Genomic DNA, 26363 nt, shown 5'->3' with positions numbered 1-26363 from the left:
TCTCCAGTAAGACTCCATCTGATCCTTCAACCATATATTCCAGGCCACAGTAGGGTTCTGAACCAAAATATGGAGTTGCTTTCTGATTACTGTTGACTAATATTTTCAGAGTTTCATTACATTTCTAGTTAGCTTGGACGTGCACTCAATAGCCTCAAAGCTTTTCTCCTTCGAAGATGTAAATATGCTTTCTAGCGAGGTTTTTATTCAAGCATCACTGAAGACATATGTTTATTGCTAGCAACTTTCCCTGATGAAAATTGAAGGATTTTTCTAGTGGTATGTAAAGCTTGCATATTGGTCCAAAAATGCCCAAACCAACTCTTTGGACAACTGAAATCATCTGTATAGCAGAGGGATATATTTCAAGCTTGCAGGATATTTTTCTTTTCTCATGATTGGAGGTTATTGATTATCAATGGGATGTCTGTCTTTGGTCCATCAATTTGTCAAGCTTTACCAATTCCAGAGTACTTAAGTTAGATGTCAGATTCCCTGATTTCAATGTTTCTATGTGGATTATCCTGACGTATGCCGCTAAATATTTTCTATTTAAACTTTAAGGTGAAGGGATAACAGGTTTAGCACAACCTCTATGTTTACATAGTCCCTGTAATGCCCCATAGATCTGTCTTTGAATTTAGTTATTTCTAAACTATGTTTGTACCGCGTACAGTTTATGAATAATAGTCTCATGTAATTATGAAGCACGAAATGACTCATGTCCTTATTTGATTTAACAAATGAATTAGTTTATAATACGTTTGGAAAACGCTTTTATATTCAAGTAAAAAAAACTAGAGAAAATAATTATGAAAATAACAGTAAAATTATTGATGCTAAAATTAATGTCACTGTTTTAAAAGCGTTCGAAGTTAAATATTAATCGTTATAATTTTTTAGTAGATTCATTCTAAAACATGGAAAAGTGTACAAAGCATGACACTTTAATAACAATGGTATTAATATTTTTGTCAATCAATTTAGTCTTAGGTTTTTTTACGTTTCAATTTGATTAACTATGAAAGGGTGTTTACAGTGTTTTTAAAATATATAATTACGTATAGTGAGGTGGGCCACCATCTTGTTGTAACCAAATATTGTCGTTTGGCATATTGTTATTGTCTGAAAATGTCTAATAATGAAGTTTTTCTTTAATTGTCATTGAAAATACCTACCTGGATTTGGAAATACCCGAGCCAACTAAGGTATAATACTATTTTCCAATAAATCCTTCAATAAAAAAGGGACCAATTATTTTGTCGCCTATTATGAGGATTGTTACGTGACCAGTATCTACTATTATGCCTATTTACGTTTCCATTGATACAAAAAATGGCCTTATCGCAAAACATAATATTTCTTAAAATATTGGGATCGTTTTGATTGTAACATTTTCCATCATTATGTCTGCAAACTCTTCACGTCAATCAAAATCGTCGTCTGACAATTCTTGAACCAACGTTACTGGATATTTGTCTAGTACTCAAGTATGGATCGTCTTCTAACAAGACACAAACATCTAAAGATTTGGTTTCAGTTGCTGCAGTTTTTCTGCGCTCTGATTTGGATAAATCCTCCACTGAACCAGTTTCGTTAAACTTTTTTACTAATTTACTGACAGTAGATATTATTATGGGATTTCGCTTAGGATATAAATTATTAAAATTATTACACGTTTCTTGTTGACTTCTACGCCTATCACCATATTCTAATATCATTAAAATATCAATTCGTTCTTTTTTAGATAAATGATCCATTGTAACTTTCAATAAACCTCAACAATAATAATTTATTGAAACGTCAAATTTGTTATTGTAGCAGTTTTATTTCGGCGGAGATAAGCAAATGTAGCTAGAAATTATGCCATTTAGGTATAGGAAACAATACATGAAACATAATAAGTATTTCTTAAGGATTTCTAAAAACACAAAATATACAGGGTGATTCATTTGAAATAACAAAGTTCCGAGATAATTGAGGCGTTCCATACATAAAACTCACTCTGTATAAGAAAATAATTAAAATAATTGTATTGCTCAACTGTTTCTTGTTTATTGTGATAAGTGTAAATGTAGGATGTGATATCATGTGAGAATTACAAAGTCGACATACCTTAGAGAATCCGATATTAGGTGTTGGCGTTTGGTGTAATCCTACATCATGGCATTTGAAAGCTACAACAAAATAAAATCATTTATAACCTGTATAATTAGAAAGAAATATTTTACATTAAATGTGCATTAAACATTACCTTTACTGCCTTAGGAATATGAATTAACATATTAATGCTAGATGCACCTTATTCATACGAAAGTAAAAACCCTGAACTAAATATAGGTGGTAAATGGAAATAAATGTTTACTTTATTGGATCATAAATATTGATTATTCATTTTTCATTAGGTATGTGGCAAAAATCTCGGAACGGGAAATCGAATGAAAAATTGTTCGTTATGGCTGCCGAAGAACTAGAAAATACAACTTTGATAAAATGGTTCGTTGTATAATAACTTTAGAATTTTCAACGTTTACAGATATTTAATTTAGTTTAAGAAACTAAGAAACGCGCTTTAAAGCACATCAAACTAGAAAGTTAAAAATAGTTTCTATAATAAACAATAATGAAGCTCAGTTTCTGAAGACGATTAATTGGTTATCGAAACCCACATCAGACAGTGTAATTGTGGGTGTTGGTGTAGTGGTACACAGTACACACTGAACAGTGTGTTCAGTTTGTAATAATGAATGAAAAATACTAGAAATATTGTGAAAAAAGCGTCGGGCGCTCGATGTAGGAGAAATATGGAACAAAGCGCTCCACGTTTTTCTCACAATAATACTAGTATTTTTCATTCATTATTGTTTTAAGCTTATTTTAAAATTATTTTCAACTTTTTACTTTAATGTGCCTCAAAAGCGAATTTTTTGGTTTTTTAAAACTATATTTATTTTCATATGCGATGAAAGCGTGTTTTTTGATTTTTTCACACTACTTATTTTAGTTAGTAATTAATTAATATCCCCTTAATAGCTTTGTTGCTTAGATACCTACATTTTTTTAAACTTGTTTCGAACTGTAACGAACGAAATTCTTATTAAATATTCAATTTTGCAAGTGAAATTAAAACCTCTAACGTCGATTTAAACTATTTTTTTTCACGTTTTATAGGTAGCGTTTACTGACAAACTTCGCTTTAAACGTTACCGGTAGTCTGGGGGTAGTTTAAACTCCAGTTTAACATGAAATGGAGGATACGAACCTAACTTTTTAATTTTAACAATATTTGAAGGGTTTTGATAGAATGATTGGCATTCGCACTCAACGATGATGATGAAAAGATTATCAACATTGTAGACGCGCTGAGAAAAGAAAAAGTTCTTAGTTCTAGAGCGAATCTTCAAATTATTCCACATTTTTCCAATTTGTTGTGGTTCCATCGAAAACATAACCGTTTTTATTATTTTCATCATCAAATTCTCTTGCCAACTCCTCCTAATTTTGTTTTGTTTTCCTCTTAAGTTACCGTATCACATCGGAAAAATTTTGATTATATTTGTGAAAATGTCTGTTTAACTGTGACCTATAAAATGGAGCAATCTTGTTTATTCTTGGTTAAAACTAGAGTTCAAACCATGGTTTAAACTTTAGTTTAATGACCGGTTTTACCCTAGGTTGTTAAATTGGCCCTTAGTCCAAAGAAGAGTTAAAAACTAATATAATCGTTTTAAAAAATTTATGTATCATATAACATTGTGCAGTGATCACACAATATTATTAAAATTAGAGAACACATCGTTTAATATAAAATCATACATTCTTTCCCGGAAACAAGTTTTTGTCTACTTGAACTAAGAAGTGTCACTTAAAATGCTAGCTTATATTTAAATAACTGCCGTAGCTATATAATATGCATAGGTAGTATGTAATTATCCTGGTCATTATTATTACACGGTATAATGCCTAACGTACTGGGCGAATACAAACATAAAAATACAAAATGAATTCTTGATTCGATTATGATCTCTTAATTTTACAGAAACAATACATATAAAAGATACCAGCTTAATAAATATGAAAGAAAGTGATAAATGATAAAACTGTTGGCAAATATAATTTGATACGGCTCAATACAAGAAAAGATTGAGGAATATATTGATTTAGATATATTTTTTATAATGTCAGTGACTAATGTATTGAAAATAGACAGAAAAAATATACAATGGCATTTTTTTCAACTTCCTATGGTCTCAAAGAAAGTCGACGCCAATGACTTCAAGTAGAGTACAAAACAGACCTCGACACTCCCGGATATTCCGTAGACAAAGTAGTAATGGTAAATCTGCAGTTTTCTTTAACCATTCTGTCAACTTGTTGAACCAGGTCATCTGAAATGACAGATTTGTGTTCTTGGCCCCCTTCCTCATGGCCATCTTTAAACATTCGACAACATTCACGGACAACACCATCACTCATGAAGTTTTCCCCATACATACGACTCATTTTCCGATTTCTGCAGCGCTATTGCCTTCAGCTTGTAGAAAACAAATCACACTTCGCAATTCACACTTGGCGACAGCATCAATAATGTCGGACATGTTTACTTGACTGTAGCACAACGCCGATTAACGCCTGAATGTCAAAAATGCCGGAGTGTGTAGTGCGAGAGCTTCGCAAAGCGTCTGCACGGAGCGAGCGGAGGTTGAAAAAAAAACGGCCCTCGTATAAACAACTGAGGAGATATGTAAAATCGATCGTTTATGGAACACATCCTTTTGATTTGGATGATTTGAAGAGAAGCTTCAGCTACATATAACAACCAGGTAGAATTTTTTAGAAATCTTAGTGAGACTTGATCACTGCATAGAAATCCCTATTTCAATGTGAGATTTTAAACATTTGTTTCCTCTAGAGCGTTGATGTGATTCAGTGGAAAGCCAACACTTTTAAATGATGTCTGTTTCCAATACTCACAAGTATAGCCCTTGGTTTTAACCAAACGTTCAGCAAGCTCTTTAAGACCTTGGTAAAACCATTATCCACTAAATATTTCGGCATTGATAGCTCGACCATCTATGAGGATTTCGAATACTGAATCTCAATAATAACATCTAACACACACTAAGACTTTCCGCTCGAATCGACCTCTCACAAAGTGACGGGTTCTGGTAATTGTCCTTCATTTAACCAGTGATTTTCTATGTTCGGGTTGCTTAGAATGTAAGTCATAGAATTGGAAACTAGTCTTTTAGGCAAGTTTAGGAATGTTAAAATTGAGGTGTAGGAATTTTCATATATGAAAACCAACATTACTTATGAAATACTCTCTGTTGCTTCGACACGTAAAACGTTTATTTGAAAAAAACACTGTTTCCTAATAATAATCTCATGTCAAGTCTCATGAAAAGTTGGGAATATTTGAAACTTTTTTATCCTCGTTAAATAATCTATAATCTATTCTATATACACAATGCTTTGTTTTTTGTAAAAACACGTTTTCTCTATCATCACCAAACCCAGTCAACTTTCCTTTGGGATGGTAAATACCCCTTGGCCTCCAGGTCATAGTAAGATGGTTGTTGGTGGCAAAAATTGGAAAACATATATTTCTGTCTTTTTCTAACGCATGAGGACTTCCGAAAAGATCTCAAAACTTCTAAAATGGTCTAGAAAGTTCTTAAATGAATTCAAACTATTGTAATCAATTTAGAATGCTCTAGAAAGTTCTATAAATTTCCATAATGACCTGGAAAGTTCTAACATGAGTGCAGGCTATTGTAATCGATTTAGAATGCTCTTTAATTTATCCAAATGATCTGGAAAGTTTTAAAATGACTGCTTTTTATTATGATCGATTTAGAATGATCGAGAAGGTTCTAGAAATTTCTAGATTGATCTAAAAAATTCTAAATTGAGTACAATTTATTATAAGCGATTTAAAATGTTCGAGGAAGTTCTAGAAATTTTTGGATTAATCTGGAAAGTACCAAAATGTGTACGAGTATTATTATTGATCTAAAAAACGAAATCAAAGTGATGTATATATAAATATTCTAAGGTGTTCTGGTACTCGAGATTTCGATGTCTGATGGTATATAAATCGAAAGATGCAAAATGTATACTTATATATTTTCCATACCATTAAGGGGGTATCCTGGTATAGATAGTTCAAAAAGTCGATTTTTTTGTACATAAATCGAAAGAATAACGTTTAAAAAATATGCTGTTAAAATTTCAGAGTGAAATTCAGAGCGGTATTGATTTTATCGCTACTTTTGTAAAGGTTGCTCGGAGCGCCGAACAGGTAGGCAGGTGCGCGCTCCGACACAAAAGACCCCCGTCAAGTAGGGTCTGCAAAAACATTTGCTCCCCGTATATAAAGATCTGTCAAAGGATGAGAGTTTCAACTCCGTTTGGCTCCGAAGCATCTGCACAGTGGCCCAAAAACTGTTGAAATTGCCGCTTACATCCCGAGTGAGGATTTCAAAGGAATTCTGATGAGGGTCCTGGAATTGGAAATTCCAGGACCCTCATCAGACAAACAACGTTTGCTTACTCCGAGATCGTAGAAAAAGTGCGCGTAAAGCGGCAGGATGATCGGACCGAAAATTGCACGGAGGCTCGGACTGCGAAAAGAAGAAAGTTAGCTGAAGAAAATGAAGCTTTTGAATAAGCAGAAGGGATCCTTTATGCTCCAGGAATAGCCAACTAACTGAAAAAAAAAATATGTGATACGTAAGTATAGACTGAAGCTTATTTTCATGTACCGCAAACTTTAAACGCGTATTTCTCGAAAAAAGTTTTTTTTAATTTTCCCATTTTACGCCACGAAGCATTCAGCGAGTTTTGGTCGTAAAAAAAGCATTTTAAAGGAAACTTAATTATCTAATACATGAACTAAGAGGATTTTGCGAAAAAAAATTGCTTAACTATTTTTTGCAATAATAATGGATGAGATTGATGTGACAATAACATAACAATTTGATTTTTAGGTTTATGCAAATCAAGACGAAAAAAATGATGGTTTTAAAGTAGTTTTAATTTTTTAATTATTTATATTATTTGTAAGAATTTTTTTTTTAATTTTTTTGAATAATAAATGAGCATGTGTCCAAATTTCAAATAAAAATATTAAATAGTTTTTTAGAAAAAAATTCCCAAAGTTTCCGTCAATTTTTCACCATCTATACAAGGATACCCCCTTAAACATGGAATTTTAAGCCCAAATACGCCGGGTTTCGCTGCTAGTACACGGGGTCTTTCAAAACGTTTCCATGCGAGTTATATCACGTTAAGCGAAAAAAATCGATTGAAAACCACCAAACAATCACATGTCTATAACGCAAAGTTCAAAAATGCGGCAGCAGCTAAATACTTTTAGGGCTCTGTCGACCGCTCGTTCCACGTTCCACAAGCTAAACCTTATTGTTAATTTGCGATTAATGTGATTGTTTGGTGATTTTTAATCGATGCTTTTCGCTTAATGCAGTGATATAACTCGCATGGGAACGTTTTGAAAGACCCTGTATGTATGGTGACTAGAGATTTTGTTAATATTTAGTAACATCATTCGGGAGCTATCTTAACAGGCTGCAACAATTAACGTCATAAAACTTTCACCTCTGTTTAACAAAGACTACTTTTCGAGTTTTCTCGATTTATTGTAATTGAATACGGTGCTAGAATGATTACTAATCACTGCTAACAAGTTAGTAAAGAAGTTGTTTCTACGTTGTTTAAATTAAGAAAAGATAAGAGAAAAGATATGTTTAATATGTTAAAATGCATTCTGCTAAAACGCTAGATATTATGTAGGGTGTATATATATATATATATATATATATATATATATATATATATATATATATATAATAGATTTCGCGTAGAGATCGTAGAGTATAAATACAACAAAATTAATTATTAAGTCTTAGAACGTACATACTCTGAGAATATTTCTCACGAGGCCGACAGTTTTTCATCGAGTGGAACATTCATCTTCGACCTTATCTATTACTCATTAATGGAAAATTTATATTATGTAACGCTAGAGAGTGCAGATTATAGGTACTATAATAATCATTAGTAACTAATAACCATATCTCATTTAAAGTAATAATTACACTGGCTAACAGATTTTTATTATTTCAAAATAAACTACTTGCGTTTAAGAAGCGCGCAACTGTATATACTCAAGTCACGGTATGTTATTGAACATCCCATTCACACAAAAATTTGTCACCAACAGGGTGGCAATACTTCGACTGTTTAACAAACCATTACGCCCACAGCTGATGTAGCATAGCCTTCATAATTATATTATAATTTTTCGCCCTATTAGTATATAGTAAATTTCCTACTCTCTTTTCGACTACTATCCTCAATATCTATTACATAATATTCGTTTTTATTATTCTTTATTCCGTTATATTTCCAATTGAATCACTGTGTACTACAATCGTTCAAATACTAACTTAGGCCTGTCATTAAGATATCATATTATTCATCTCTTAATAACCATAATTATAAAGCATGGCACGCAAGAAAATTTCAAGTAATGTTAGTAATTAAGTTGTCTCACTGCATTTAATCCAGTCCGACATTTCATGCATTTTTGCACTTAATTTAACATGAATCTGAGACAAAAAATATGTTCCAATTATGTGTTTGAATGATGATTTAAATTCTTATCAGTAATAGATAATAAAAACTTGAATGCAGCTAGCGGAAGAATTAGTGGTTAATTAGTTCTCTAAACAAGAAAATAACTTTATAAATAAATTCGAATTAAATAAGACTCTGCAACAAAGTATTCAGTTGAAAAACGATATTCTTGACTATTCTGTTTAAATAACTCTGTCATTCCTTTATATGATTGAAATAATTATATTGTATTGTACCATAATTTTCCACTGTAGATTAAAATTTATCTGGAAAGTAGCTGAGGACGTAGAGAAGGACGAAGAAAAATTTCAGGTTTGCTAAATCCCTTAAACTTATTGATGATGTACGTTATTGTAGATAATAATTCTGAAGCTTTTCCGCAAATAATTCTTATCTTTATAATTAGAAAGAAGAAATATTTGGGGTTTGCTCAGTAAAAAAATTCAGTAACACCATCCATTTCAAGATAAAGGGTATTGAAGGAACAAAAATAATACATATTTTTTTATTTTGCCGCAACTACTGGCAACATTGTATTGAATTTTTATACAAATCACGACACATTTTATCAAAGTGTGGTGAAGCTTCATCGTGCATGAAAAATGGAGATCTTCGCTCGTTTAGCATTAAATCTTCTAATATCTCGAATAAGTGATTAAAAAATCTAGGTATACGAGGAGGTATACAACGTATTAATCTCAAATTTCTCGTTAAATTGGAAAAAATTCCGACTGAGTGCTATAAGTTGTTGCAAGAGGCCTGTAAGACAATTCTCTATCTCGTGCGCGTGTTTTTGAGTGGTGTAAACGCTTTAGTGAGGGCCGAGAGAGTACTAAAGATTATCAGCACCCAGGTCGCCCTGTGACTGTTTCAACTCCGGAAACTGTAAAAAAAATCAACAAAAATATGCGTGCAGATCGTCGAATGAGAATCCGGATGATTGCCGAGGCTGTAAGCGCCGATAAAAAAACGGTTAGAAAAATTATTACAGATATTACAAATTACTACAGAATTACGGATAACAAAAGACTGTACGAAGTTGGTGCCAAAAAATCCTGACCAAAAGCTCTTGCGTTAAAGGGTCTGCTCAGATTTCCTTGTAAGATTAGGAAAAGAAAGAAAGAAAGGGACCCGATTTGAGTCGATGGAAGCGGTAAAGTAAAAAACGGCAGAGATTCCAAAGGCACTCACCAAAAAAGACTTCCAACACCGCTTCGATCAATGGAAAAAACGCATGGAAAGGTGTGTGACGAGAAGGGGGGAGTATTTTGAAGGGGAGCATTCGAATGTAAAATAATTTTTTTTTGAATATATTAATTTGTTACCTAAAGTTGCCCAAACATTAACTTTAAATAAGTGTTGTTGATGTGATACCCTTTTGACATGTGGATTTTCATCACACCAGTAGTGTGCATTATGAGAATAAACATACCTTGTCGCATAAAAGTAGCCTTGTTCGTAAAAAGAATACATGTTAAAAAATTTGGATTAAGGGCTGTCCTTTCTTGTAATGTTTGACAAAAATTCACTCTAACCGCTAGATCCTCTGGCAAGAGCTATTAAACTATTCTGTAATGATAAGGATGTAGCTGTTGCTCTTTAAGTATCCTCCAAGCACTTCAAGAAGACGTATTTGTTTGTCTTTGTCTTCTTTATTTTTTTTAGGTCTCACATTCCTAATTTCCTGACAACGTCGTTGACTGACTCTAATGTATTTTACTTGGCAAGTTTCATCGAGGAAACTTTTCTGTATAACGCGTAACAGCTTCACTAGAGTTTCTTAAACACTCGCCTAAGGTTAATAACATGTCATGTATTCAAAATTTGAGTACTGAATACATTTTGATTAACGAAATATAATTTCACAGATAAGAAGGTTCCAGAAATGTAATTATTATTGACGCAACCTCATAACTATCAATTAATGAAGAAAATATGCTATTGCTGTGTAAAATTCAAAATTAAATAATTATAGGTACTTAGCTATTGCGGGCCTTAGTATGAAACAAACAATAGTTTGAATCCCAGAACCGCAATACATGATCATTAAATTGTTGTTCTAAAGCCTCCAATAGCTAAGTGCTCATACTCAATAAGATCCTATACTGATTATACTGGATTTTTGTGAAACGTTACAAGAAACGAAAGCTCTCAGTTCCAAATGTATCCGTTTTATCGATTGGATCTTATTTAAGCGACAAAAAATTTTCAATTCACATAATGCTTACTAATTAATAATAATCAATACTTTATCCTAGCATCGGTTATTATATCATAATTTTCAAAATATGTCGAAATCAGTACCCAGTATCAAGTTTGATCTTTTTGAGTAAAATAAAATGATATTTAAGTTCAATTGAAAATTTGCTTAATAAAATTTATATTCAATACTACTTGGTACGAACCGTGTAACATGTTCTCGGAAAAAAAACTGACACTGGAGCGTCAGCACCTAATTTTTCACCGTGAATTTCAATATACCATGTCGTAATTTAAACTTTTTCAACCAACCAGAGCTTACGATAAAGGTTGGGTTACGACCGAGCTTCATGTTTCAAATTCCAATGCTTCTTTACACAAAATTGGCCCAGAAGACCGTTTTAGGAAAAAGTTATAGTTTCACGATTTGAACTGCTCGCCTCACTTTCAAGATTATGTGCGTGCCTGGTGTTTGAATCGTTGATTTATCAACATCGAACTCGATGGCTAATATCTGCCCGATTCACCGTTTTTCAGCTGCGTAATAATTCCCATGTCATTTTTTAATACTAAATTAGCGACATAAAATGCGCGCCAGAACATAGCCACCTGCATTCGGCGCGCGGTGAAAGAGGCTTGCCGCCAGGCGCTGCAACGTTGAGAAAGCGCGTATTGTCAATCGCGATAAGTACCAAAAGCCGGACCTGTACTATTATTGGAGTATTAATTTGTACAGTAAGGTTCAAAAAAAATTTTCCGAACCGAAAAAACCATTTGTTCATAATTTGTTTAAACAATTACGATTCAAACAAAACGTACCAGTTTTTCGAAAAAACGGCGGGTATATTTAGATTAAGCGGCTCAAAATACGTATAAGATTTCCACTGATTTATTCTTGACCCTATTATTGTACACGGCAGCAATGACCACTCCCGAACTATTCGTTTGGAGCAGTACAGTTTTTTATCAACTTTCAAAAGTTATGTAATGTAAAAAAAATCAATGGATATTTTTCACTATAACATACAGTTTGAAATATTTTGAAAAATACATTGAAAATTATCTTAAATAAATTGTTTTTTTTTTCGTAATGTTTCTGCTTGTTGTAGATTTCTCAGATTTGTTGATTAATACGGTTTATTAAGATATAAAACAAAGTTCGATGTCAGTACTTGTCAGTACTGTCACTCAGTTGATTTGTCAGTACTATTGTCATAGTGCAAATATCTCGTCTACTTTCAAATCTAGTTCGTCTATTTAATCATCCCATTCCATTTGAGACTATTTTCTTATTTTGCTTTTCTGATATTGCTTGTACCCAATTAACTGTTGTGCGGCTTTTCAATGTATTCCTAAACATTTTTAAAACGATTTCTTAATCTGTGTTGAAAATATGTCAGTTGTTTAATAATTACGCTGTGAACGAAGTGAAGAGTACAATAACGAGAAGGCGAAAGAGCCTGAAATGGACATTCAATTTAAATGCAAAGGGGAGTTGAAAAAAAGGGCAATTGAAAATTGCGGATAGATGACGTCAGCTAGACATATTCTTCAGGAATCCATAAACTTTTCACCGTCTTTAACAGTGACGGACGGATCAGATAAGAAGCGTTTGCAGGCACGTATACATGTCGACTGGAGAGTTAATTGACAGGCCAATCAATGGGGGATTTTGTCACTAGACTCGAAAACGACATTGATTGACTTAATATTCTAAGGTTCAATTTCAATAAACAATGGGTAATTTCAGGACTTTGAATCCGCCATCCGAATATATGCGTGATTTAATGCTATTCATTGTCATACATTCTTCGATTGTTCACAAAAAACGTGTCCTGTTTTCTCTGACATTCTGTACCGTTTAACGCATCGTGAGAAAACTATTGATGCTTCTGGTTATATTTATTACGCTTTACTTGAATTAAAAATCAATTCCTAATTAAATCAATTACCATATTAGTCGGTTTGTGTCTATTCCACTTTTTTAAAATTCTTGAATAGAGAATGCTCTTTAGTCAATTATTCAACAGTTTAAATTGGCTAATTTATATTCGTTTTTCGAACATTTTCTGGTCTTTTTTATTGTTATTGTTGTTTTAACGGCATTATATGCTCAATCAGTAGCACGCTCCTGTCGTTTGACTAAGGTGGTCTAAGAAATTAAATCGACAGATTTAATAGCAGGTATTGGCGCCCCTTAAATGAAAATCACATTTAATTAAACTGGATCAACAACTCAATGAAAAATTTTTCTACGTGATATGAAAAAAAAAGGTTTATTTCAGTATAGAAAAATTAGAAATAGACGAGATAGACTTCGATATTTTTTATAAAGTCAAACTTTCAGATCAATTGCTATTAGTTGAGAAATACATCATTTTGATTTCTCTGCAAATAGTCCCGAATTTCTGCAATATTTATTCTTGTATCTATGATATTTACTATAATAGGTCCATTGAATGACTGTACAACAAATGATATGTCAAAACTATGGATTGAATAGAATTTTTTTTGGTATAATTTTAACACCGTTGTCGTTGTTTTTATTTTTTGATTGAATTGGAATTTCTGGAACCGTTGGCGATATTAAAACTAAATACACTGTTTACACTACCTCTACACCAACCGTCACAATTACACTGGCAAACTAGAACTGTATAAACAACTTTATGAATATATTAAATCAATGAACTACTTTATGTTTTGAAATATTTTATTTTTATTCAAATATTACTGACATTACGTTTGTTTATTTTTTTGGTTTCAACGGATGTTATTCCTATTTACGTCTTCTAATTCAAATAATTATAAAGTTGCATCTTTAAACTTTTTAATTATTTGTTTACATTTGAAATTTTCTGAATCACGAAGTATGAATCGTCTCTTGAAAATTCACTTTTATTAACTACGATTTTTACAAGAGATTCAACAGTATATACAAGGAACAATATTACACTATATAACGAAACTAAAACTGAAGTCATATTGAGATATATGATTTTGGTTTGGTGAAATTATAAAAAAAATATTGATGACTCGGCATCGAAAGTTCTTTCACTTAGATGATTTAACGAAATTAGAAATAATTTGTTCACTCTAACAAACTGTAATAATATTTCAATATTTTTGTTTTAGAATCTGCTTGAGTTAGCTAAGACCCCATCCGATATAATTTGTTATATAAATGGAATGTTATAAGTTTTGTTTAATATTATCAGTTTTATTTGTTTCTTATGTATTTATCGACTCAATTAATTGATTTAACCATCACTTAAAGCGCATAGAGCTTGTGTTTTTCATAAATATGAAAAAATATTAGTTCCAGAATTCCAAAAATTTGAAAGTGTATTATCATTTGAAAGAGAATCCAATCAAATAATAATATCTTACTAGGACACTCAAGTTCGCCAATAAATCTTATCTAAATAATAATTACTCAAGCTCATTTCACGACACTTTGTTCGACGAAGATTATAAACAGGTTTTATGGATAAATTGAATATTATCTAGATTTATGCAGTTATAACGTGAATAACTTAACAATAAATGGAAAATAGTTGGTATATATTGTTGATTATACACATGGGTATATACGCAGCATGGAAATGTAAAGATTTACTACTGATAATTATTATCAGTGGCTCACCAAAATTATTCAGGTTATCATAGGTACAAGGGGCAAATTAAAAATTTTTAAATTCTTATCAAACCTTCACAATATTGTAAATAATAAGAATTGTTATGTCGTTTCGACTCCGAAAACGGGAACACACCGATTGGATACAAATTTTCACCAGATTCTCTATTACACACTAAGAGGATTTTTGGCGTCTCGCAAGGAAAGGAGGTGAAAAATGTTTTTTATAGTTTTGAACCCACGAAAAATATAAATGTTTATTAGCTAGTCAGACTTCTGTCTCAATCGATAAATAAAAGACGTAACGTTTTTTATAAAATAAAAGTAAAACAAACAAAAGGAATCATTTTTTTATTAAAACAAATAAACAAAATGCGCAGTATAAATGAAGTTTTATTATTACTTTCAATTAATTACACATAATAATCGCTTACTTACAAAGCACAGTTTTCCTGAAATACTAGCCATTTAAAAGGTTTCAATTTGATATTGACAGACACAGTGTTATGTTACAGTCTGTTAACCAATTCGAAGCTTTCTGATAAATTTTTTATTATGTTTTGTTGTGCGTAAATACAAAATATGATGAGTTTTCGACGCGCGAACATGCGACGTATAATTGTCCAAGCGCGAAACAGGGAAACTCCAAATTTATTCTGCAAACTTCCAACGACAGGCCTTGCGATTTATTTATGATTATCGCAAAATCCAGACGTACTGGAAATTGTAAACGCTTACAATCTAATGGTAAATCCGTTGGAATCATCGGTATACGCGGAATCAAGACATACTCTCCTTGGTATTGTCACTTTATGATTGCTCGCAATTCTGACATAGCCATTCGACTATTTTCTTGATCTGGTCGTCAGTGCGGTTAGCACGTGAGGTAGCTTTTCGCACATTTGATTGACTGCGACGATCTAAGTCTTCTCCTAGGTCTAGTAAATTGTAACTGACCAAAGTGAGAAAAGTTCTTACGCACTTAGCAATAAAGTGTTGCTATCACAAAAAATCAACAAAAAAACACATAAATTGAAATGTCACTGACACAAATTATCACTGAAGTTAAAAAAGTTCTTGCGCACGTAGCGTCATAGAAGGATGCACTCTTTGTCTGAGGTATCGATCGAGGATCGATAGAGGATGGATCGACATATTAGTTGGTTGTCAAATGTCAAATATTATAGTTGGGTTCAGAAATTTAATTTGTGACAAAACATCAAGGAAAAACAAAATTGTTGTTTGTATTTAATCCCGAGTATTTTCATTTTTATTGAGCTTCCAAACCTTCTCTGGATTTCCTCAAATAATTCAAGACCAAAATTAGTCAAATCGGTCCAGCAGTTATGGATATGATATTGACACTGACAATTTGCGTATTTATATTGATCAATAGGTCACCTTGATGGGGCAGACATCTCAGTATTTAGAAAATAGACAAAGAGGTTATCAATACGATAAAAAAATAGAGCTGCATTAACGAACCATGAAATATCAAAAAAATATAAAATTAACTATAAAGATTCGAAAATTCTTGAAACGGAATCTAATACACGAAAAATGGAATGATTCATATTAATAAGAACAAAAAAGCTTCAAATGATAAAAAAGACCTAAATAATTAATTTTGTACATTCTAATAAAACTACAAATAATTTAATTGATTACTGCAATATATTTGAGATGTAAGGACTAGGGAAAAATTAATTTTTCGTATTAAAACATAGTTCTTATTTTGAAATTCGTGATGAAGGTGATCTATAAATACGCATGTTGTGAATGTCAATATCATATTTTGCTAAAGACTTAAGGAAAAGTCGAAACGTCAATTTTATCTATCTATCTATCTATAGATTGGCTAGCATTAGAATAACTATAAATATGGTACCTATGATACCTAACCAAACATTCACCTTTTCACACATCTACTCCATGGTTCTCATGAATTACTTTCCTGTTCAATGTGAGTTTTGATTCATCATAAAATAGAATCAAACCTGGAGCTATTTCATGCTACCATCAAAATGATTTTCTATTAGCTTCTGTACAAAAGTCAAATAATAGTTTTAAATTTTCATTTTAAGGAGATCTACAATTCAAATTACTTAGACAGGCAATTTGACACAAACTTAACGTTGGCTTTTCGTCGACAGTTAATATATATTCAACCAAGTGGGTTTATTTTTAATAGTTTGTCAGTTCCATAATCTCTGAATTAGGCATGAATTTCATACATACTACCTTAAAAAATACTTGAGAATACCTCTGATTAAATATGCCTGCCATGTCAACTTAACTTGATTCAAAGAATTTCCATAACGAGTATAATCATATCAGGTATCATTTAGTTCAAAAACTTTTAATACTCATACTTTAGAAATTTGTACCGTATTAAGATAATTTCAAAGAAATTATAACTATTTAAACGTTAATTAGGAAATTATTTATTTATATTTATAATTGACTGCATATATGTTTGCTAAGAAACTTTCAAAAATATTCTAGGATTCTTAAAAAAATTAACTCTGTGTATATCCAAATTTATATTTAAAAAACGAACTTTCCAATTTGAAAGTTGATCACACTGTATGAATATACCATTCTTCAATAAATCCAAAAACTTTTAAATTTATGAAAAGATGTAAAGTAAGAAAATCCTATATAGTTCCATCACTGAAGCGTATAAACTATACGTACCTTGTTGAAAATAATTAGCTTTTCTGACGTAAACACACACAAGTGCCATAAGCTGTAGCTGAGAAAGTCTTTGCCTCGTGGATGGAGGTAATGGTAATAATTCACGTAAATTTGCTATTTCTGCATTAATTAGATCCCTTCTCAACTTGCTTGCTCCTTTTGTTGATTTATTGGCATCGAATCTGAGGAGAAATAATATAAAATTATTAATTTGTTGAGAAGTATTTGTAATACATGCAAATTATGAGTGCTAGATGTACTTTTGTATTATACGGCAAAACTATTGGCATACAATGTTTGTTTTAATAATTGACCTTTTAGATTAGTGACCATATGTTTTTTCAATCTTGTTTCACGAACTAAAATTATCATTATAATGAATTTTTGACGACCTTAATATTACTAGATTTTTGTTTCGAAATTTTCCATTCCATTGCAATAGTTCTTCAATGAACTTTCTTACACTTGCATGTTGTTAATGCCTTTTTATCGATTATCGTTTGATAAAAACATCGAGGACCATCGAGTACATTTGTCTATTTGAGTACATCAATACCCAATTAATTTTGACCATTCATTGCAAGAAAACTTACAAAATTGGAGCATTTTTGATAGACGAGTGATCTTTCATCTGCGACTTTTCCTAAAAAGATAGTATCACAAGTATTTTTCTAAATTTAATGCAAAAAAAGAATTATTTTGTCTCCAAAAATATAAGATTAAGATTTAAAACCTGGAGCCGCATCGTTACTTATTTTAAACTGTGTACTTTCTCAAGCTAAATAAGTGTCTCTTTCCTATTGTAAATCTTAATTAGAAAGATTCTAAATTGTGATAGGAGGTACTGAGACTTACAATAGTCGATTTTCATTAGAATTGTAAATGGATATTCACCATTGCCCGCCGCATTTTTCTAAGAATCTACTGACGTAAGTATTGAAAAATAAAAACATTCTTTTATTTTGTAGAACGTATTCCAATAGATCATTTTTACTTATATAGATATACCGGAATTACGTTTTCCAAATTTGATTACTAATATCGTTTATTAAAATGTGGGCTGTATTTGTACATTCTTCCAGGAAAACTTTTCTAAACAGTTATTAAATTTAATTAAGTCTTAAAGAACATGAAACATATATAAAAAACAACTTCATATTATACAATGCGGTCCATATGTATGGAATACATTCAATTTTAGCCTTATTGTGTACTATGTGAAAAAAACCTGAGACAAGTCGATTCTCTTTATTAAATTGACAATTCACATTATGAAAATATTATCCCCCTCCAGCATCCCCTCTGAATTATAAAGCATTCCATCGAAAATACTAAAATATTAGTGAAAACGCCAAATAAACAATTGATATGAATCTAGTAGGCTGCTTTCATTTAGGTATTTAAAGTTACCAAAAGATGTCGGTATAATATTTATGCGCGTATTAAATTTAATTATGGCTCAACACGTTTAGCAGTGTACAGTTAGCAAAATTGAAAAAGAATTTTGTGAAACTAGAAATGTTCAATTTACTGATTAAAAAAAATTAGACGGACTTATAGAGATTGAGCAAAATCCTCATAAGACAACTCGAAAACTTGCCGTTGACAATGATGTAAGTAAATCATCTGTTTAGAGAGTTTTGCACAAAGAAAAATAGCACCCTTATAAAGTTCCGTTGGTTAAGGACTTAAATTAAAATGATCCTGATAGAAGGCAAGAATTCTGTGAATTGATGATGGATAGAATGAACACAGACTTGCAGTTCATGAACAAAATAGTTTTTCTGATGAGGCAAAGTTTTATTCAAACGGAATGGTTAACAAACAGAAATGTAGATATTTGAGCACAGAAAATCCTCACTGAATCTGTGAGGGTCACATTCAATATCCTGAAAAAGTGAACTATTGAGCTGGTATCATTAACAATAAAATTATTGGTCGTTATTTGTTTAAGGATACAGTTAATGGTGATGTTTATCTAGATTTTTTTATAAACTTCTTAGTGTCTACATTACAAAGACTTTTTCCTGGTGTTAATCATCCAAATGAGATAGATCGATCTATTTACTATCAACAAGACGGAGCTCCACCGCATTTTACACGAACAGTTGGAAATTATTTTAACGAGGTTTTTCCTAATAGGCTAGATACTCCGATTTGACTCCTCTCGATTACTTTTATGGTGTTATTTAAAATATAAAGGATATTTTAATAGAGTAGACAATATTGCTCTTTTAAAAGTTGGATAACGGAAGAAATTAACAAAATAACCCCTGAGGTCCAAAATCGCCTCGATTATTGTCAAGAAGTGAATGGTGGTCATTTTGAACATACATTCTAAATATTATGCGACGTTATAATCTTCATTCTACCTGAAGTTTTGTGATAGAGACATTATACATCTGAAAAATTAATTTTCTCGGTTATGGTTGCACCAAATTTAAAAAACTTTATATTGCTGAGCAGAGGCCCGTTTCCAACAAGTTGCCACACGTCCCCCTTTCTTATTTAAAATTTTCAAGGGGGTGCTTAGAATTCAGAGGGAGCACTGGAGGAAGATAATATTTTCATATTGTGAATTGTGAATTTAAGAATAAAATTCGACCTATTTCAGGTTTTTTTCACATAATACATAATAAAGGTAAAATTGAATTTATTCCATACATATGGACCACATTGTGTATATAGATGAATGAGTCATATATATGATAAAATATGCAGTTATCCGCCAATTTTATATTTATATTATTTTATATTTTATCCATATTTTAGTATGTTAATTAAGAAAATATGGAACAATATAAAAATATCTTTCATTTGATGAGCTGTTTGTGGAGCTTTTACACAAATTTTTTTAAATGCATAAAATACAATAGAGGGATATGAAAGAGTGGGTATTATCAAGAATATTTTGGTAGTAATTATTATAATTATTATTATCACATTCTCGCTCAATCTAGTGAACTAATGATTCCGTTGGTCTGGTATATTTGCAAATAATAATTATTGTCAATATTCTCAACAAACAGTTTTTTTTTTGATAAAAATTGAGACACAATTGAATGTGTTGGGAGCGGAAATTATTAAAAACAACAATTTGACAACGTCGTGATAACGTGAACAAAATATCCAACTCATGAATCTAATTATTAACTGCCAGCTGTGACTCATAGATCTTCATTCAGATCAACCAAGGTACTAATAGGTAAACAAATTCGAACTGTGTAATATTTAATGAGATTTTTTCGTTTAATAACTGTTATTTCATATAAACTCTGAAATTATATAGAAATTATTAAATTTAACATAACAATGATTTGACTAATACAAAAAATATTATAAACGGACTAATCTGAACCGTTCGAGATTATACAAAATAAACGTGCATCATTTTTTATGTTCATTATCTCGATTATAAAAAAAACACCCTATCTATTCAAATAGAATAAAAATTAAAAACATTTTTTCAAGTAAATAAATACAAAAAGATGTAAGGAATCGAGGAAGGAGAAATTGATAATTTCTCATTGGTTCTTTATTAAACTATGTCGTAATGTTTCATGCAAAGCTTTCTTATTTCAAACAATAGGCAGACCTATTTTATATTACATAACCATTAATCTGTATTTGTGATTTATTTCATTATTAATGTTGTTTAAAGAAAAAACAATTGATCTGAACATTTTTAGTGAGGTACAAGATTTGTTGGGTCCAGTCAGAAATTAGAAAGTTTATTTCATAAAAGAATTAGAAGAGATATCGATTTGAAAAATGTCTTAATTATTGCCATTGACCTCAATTTTGTATTATATGGATATATAGGCATAAATTTTCAACTTAATATATGAATTATAGCTGATTTAACGATTTAAACGTCAATCGACTAAAGTCGGTACTATACGATGCGTCCAACGTTTGTTACCAACATTCGCGTTCCAACGTATGGCTGAACATTAGGATGAGGACTAGATATAGTGCATCAACGTTTAACGCTGTTATAATTGGACGCTTCGCGTGGAAGTAGTGCGCATGTCATTCGACGAATGTTTTGCTTCCAACGTTGGCCATGAAAAGTCGTTTTGTTTGACCCGCGTCCAAGAAGCGTGAATGCTACGTGTTTGGTATAAAAAAACCAAAAGCTTCCAGTATCATCAAGTTAATTATAAAACAATTTATATCTGTTGTATGCTGTTATCACTTTTTTGTCATTTCATTTCTTTAGGTATGTTTAGGTTCCAGCCTTCGTCCAATGTTCTGTCAACGTTGTGTGTATAGTGAATGTTGGCGCAAACGTTGGACGCATCGTGTAGCCGCAGAACTGGATCCAGTCTTCCTCCTTCCAATGTTAAGCCGTACGTTGAAACACGAATGTTGGCGTAAACGTTCGACGCATCTTGTAGTACCGGCTTTACCTAAGCTTACCTGAAGAAATGAATGTGTGACAAAACACGTAGCATTCACGCGGACAAGAAGTGTGTGTAGTTGTATCACAAGTGTTGGTTCCTACTTCGTTTCAATGTTGGGTACTACTTTGACGCGGGTCAAAAAAACCGACTTTCCATGGTGAACGTTCCAATGTCATTAGATGACAAACACACTACGACCTCACTATGAGTCCAATCATACCAGCATCCAACGCACGCATCGTATGGTACCGGCTCAATAGATCCAATAGACATATCTTCATGATAATGATTATTACCAAGAGTAAATATCAATCATATATGGTATATTAATCGACTATTATCTGATTTAGTGATTGTTAGAGGGAATACTTAGTTGACAGTGATATAAACATGTTGAAGGCCACTGAAAGTTTTGCTCTGGTGTGATTCAAATTGTGTCCATGAAAAAAGATTATAATGCGTATCTTTATCTTATTTGGAAAGCATTAAATTAAAACAATATTTGAGTATATTATTCAAAAAACCAAAAAGATACATATTTTTTAGTTATCTAGTTGTAATCGAAAATTATTTCTCACAATAAAATTTTAATAATTTTATAAATCTACTGAATTATACCGAGAAACAAAGCTTTTTTTAGTTGAATCGTGTCGGTGTCCATAACGGTTCACAATAAATATGAATGGTAACTAAGTAACCGATCACTAAGAAAAATTTATGTAGTTAATTTATTTTATATAAGGCCATATAATTCGATTTAGGCATTGTAAATACTTCGGTTTTTTAATGTAATAACCACTTTCATGGTATAATGCTCTGTATGATGAAGTTTCTGGCTTCTACATTACCCGTGGCTTTGAAATTTTCTACAGGAAATAAATAAAATAAGTAAGAGTTTATTGGCTCGTGCAGAGAAATTATAAGCTTTTTCAATAACAAAAAAACCAAAAATGTGAATAGAAAAATTCCATTCATAATAGTTGAAAAGATACACCGCTTTGTAAAACATTAGTTGATTTTTTTTGAGTAGGAATGTCATTATTGCATTTCACGGATCTATTGTAATATAGACAATGTTGGAAAAAATTATAGTTGTCATGTTTCTTTATGTGTTAATAGTATATTAAAATAAAACCAACAGGAGACTTTTCATTCCAGCAAGAGTTCCAAACCCGAAAGAACGAATGCTGGAATTGTCTTCTGTTACGAATGTTTCATACTAATTTCTCCGTATCGGCTCTGTATTCACATTATTAATTTATAGAAAAGTAGTTAAAAATATACATTAGGGAAATTATATAACGTAGGTGGTTGGTTGGTAGTACTGTTTCATGTTTGACAGTTCAATTTGGAAACATTGTTTGGTCTAAGCGGCCAAAATTAAAACTAAATTAAAATCAACATCAAACTAAACTATCTTGGAGGTATTTTTTTTTGTTTGGGCAGTAAATTGAGGATAATTATAATATACTGGTGAACCATTAGGAATACCCTGTATGGGTTCTTTAAACTTAAAATCTTAATTGTCTGCATGAACTACAAGTACCATTTCAGTATCTTTTTATTAGTAATTTAATTTGTTAGTTAAATTTTGACTGCATAAACCAAGCTAACAAGTTGGTTTAAGTTAGGTTAGGTCGCTACAAGAAATTTCTTCACTGTAGATTTTTATGTTTAGTCCATATTTCATAACTACAGTTTCTATGTCTATAAACTCATTATAATTTAATGTAAATAATAATAATCTCACACCGCCTTGTCAGCTGTAAAATAGAAACAACTGTTATACAGGAGCACCAACTTACTACAAAAAATTACCAAAAACCTTTTAAGAATGGAGTCTATTCATACTCGAAAATGCGTGCAAGATTAATCTTGATTTAATACCGAAACAGAGAAATTATTATTAATACATCAAATTATATCTTTCATAATTATCCATCCCATATGAAGTTTCATTTTTACTGACGCCTTTATTTTTCTTAATGTATTTGCGTTACGTATTCGTGACATTGTATTTTGAATCAATGAGCTTAATGCTCACTAAGGATTTGAATGATTAATCAGAATTACATACTTTGCAAGTATATTTTCTATTGCCAAAATAGGAAATTCACCTAAATATATTTCATTGCTTAGAAAGTATTATCAGCCATCACAATAGTTATTACCAACAATTCGCATAGTCACGACGGAACAATGATTAGAGGAATTCTAAAATAGCAGGGTTTTGATTTTATCGAACTAATTTGATAATAGTGTTGCTTGATTAGAGGATGGAAGACCACACCGAAGACAAAAGTTAACCTACCGCGACCTAATCTTAACAGCCAATGTGCCTTGACTAATTTTTTGTATTGTCTTCAGAAATCAATTTACAGTGATCTTTTTTATAAGATAATATTGAATCGGTTAATGTAATAATTTCATAAATTAATAAAATATCACTAGATATTAATAAGTTATGAGGTTTAAGGTCTACGTTATAAAATAAATTGACCCAAAGTTTACGTATCTCCTTTATTTTTAATCTAATTCCTATTTTCAAATTAACACTATTTTGATCAACAGTAAGTTGTAACTAGATTCTCAATGAGTATTTCTTTTCCATTTTGCTTCATTTTGTTTAGTCTTAGAACTAACTATGTCTTGACAAGCCCATTAACAACGTTGGCTATATATTTACCCAGGATACGGTAGAACAGTTTTTAGAACAATAACATCTAGTCACTGCCATGAACAATAATTCAAAGAATTCAATATTCCAATATAACTAGACCAAGAAAAGTTGGTATAGATTTTAGGGGGAAATTGATTCTTTATGTTGAATATTTGTTTCGAGATTTTCATGATAACTTAGTCTTTTTTGTCATTTATGTCATAACAGACATCATAGCTGCTGTAATTACGAGGATATATGGGATTTTCACCCATTAAAATCCCCTCCTCCATGCTTCTCAACAGACATTATAACGGAACCGCTAAAAGGTATTACTTCATCATTCTGTTTGGGCTTATTTTATTCTTTTTACTAAACCTTTCTGTTTTTGATTCATTATTTTTGTCACCATTTTCCAGACGCTAGTTATCATGAACAATATTTTGTGGTGAAAATAAGCATGTATTGTTGCTTTATGTTCTTCCTGCCATATTTGACAAGCAAATAGATATGATCCGCATTCTCTTCCTATTCAGGACAATAAGGATAAATTGGTGAGTCTGTGTCACATGATTATTTACACATTCGTGTATTTTTGTTCAGCTACCTTTGTCTGCCATATTGTCCAATTTGATAGATTTCCACGGATATCTTTTTTTACTTTACTTTCGTTACATTATCTGCACCATATGTCAAGCTTTTTTCCCTCACCAGTAGATGTATACATATCAAATCAGCCAGTAGAACTACTGCTTCCGTTTATACTGTTTGAAAGGCGTTATAGATTCTAATGGCTAGTTTTTTGAATTTTATTCAAGCATGTTGCAGTACTTTTGGAATCTGAGTGCATGAGACCAACATGGAGCTGGTCCAACACCATCGCAGAATACCTACTAATTTTTTGGTAGGTATTCAAAATATGTCTTTTCAAGTTCCGTGGTCTATGCAGACTCCAAGGTACCTTATTTCTGGGTTAGTTGCGACACCTGTATTTTATACCATGAGTATGTTCTGCAATATATATCAGAAAAACCAGTAATTTTTCTGATGCTCCAGTGACCACCACTGCAAGATCATCAGCATATCCAATAAAAGTGACGTTATGCGGCATCTTCAACGATTTAATATATTACTTGTCTTATATAATATTTTCATTGATAGTTAATTCATGAAATCATTCTTGAACAAGGTATAATATCTGTTAGCTTTGAAATTACTTTCTCATGATAATTACTCAGTCATTTTTAACAAAAACAGTGACCTGAAACGTTCTATTGAACACATCAACTTCTTCAACTTGAGAACATCAATTAAAGTTAATCTGATTATTCTCGGCATGAATGCTCAAAAATTAATCATTCAAAAAACTACCCATTTTTTGGATCAACAGTATTCTTTTAATTCAGTTCAATTTTTCGCCTAAAATTTTATATCGCGGTAAAACGAAAAGACCAATCGACACTCTAACCGTAATAATATCTGTTGATTCTACTGACAACTTAATTGATTTTGATCAAGCCTGAAGATTGTCGTGGATAACGAATTTACCGAAGAATGTCTTTACAGGGGCTGTTTGATATTTTCTTGGTTAATTCATAAATAACACATATCGCCTCTATGAATTCAGTATTTATAAATTCAATCATTTGAATATACTAAATTACTTCAAAAGTTGAGAAGCGGTAGCAAAACCAAATAAACTCAACTTATTTTTATCAAGTTGAGCTTACGTGAACCAAATCAGAAATCATATGAAATTTCTTCTATTAATTGTCTCATAATTTACCCTCTTTATTAGTTAATTTGCCAAAATAAACCCCATATTACGTCTCTGATAACTAATACCTGCACAAATATTCATTGGAAACCGATTTTTAACCTATTTGCTTATATAAAAATAACGTATACAAATATCGAGAAAATATTTATTGTACAAAAATATAAAACTATTTTAACTAAAATATAACTAATTTTCTATATAGTTAGCGAAATTTTGTAGGGGCACAAGTTTTCGTATGCGTCTTTGCCAGCTGTGTTTTAACCATGTGGTAACATGTTCTTTTAGCTCGTCATCATCGTTGAAGTGTTGACCACCAACTTATAC

At 31.4% G+C, this 26363-nt stretch overlaps 1 protein-coding gene across 1 annotated transcript in view; it reads right to left on the bottom strand.

Annotated features, from left to right (window-relative positions):
• The window catches only part of LOC130891582 (PAS domain-containing protein cky-1), a 225044-nt gene that overhangs the window by 117959 nt on the left and 80722 nt on the right, over positions 1 to 26363 (bottom strand). The window contains exons 2-3 of the mRNA XM_057796413.1: positions 17195 to 17376; positions 2116 to 2177 (exon numbers count right to left, since the gene is read on the bottom strand). Of these exons, the coding sequence (XP_057652396.1) occupies positions 2116 to 2177; positions 17195 to 17376 (244 nt within the window). The remainder of the gene's footprint in view (positions 1 to 2115; positions 2178 to 17194; positions 17377 to 26363) is intronic.

This window comes from Diorhabda carinulata, chromosome 1 (genome assembly GCF_026250575.1).
Source record: "Diorhabda carinulata isolate Delta chromosome 1, icDioCari1.1, whole genome shotgun sequence".
NCBI lineage: Eukaryota > Metazoa > Arthropoda > Insecta > Coleoptera > Chrysomelidae > Diorhabda > Diorhabda carinulata.
The sequence above is the reverse complement of the archived record's forward strand: the minus strand, read 5'-3'. Positions and strand labels throughout refer to the sequence as shown.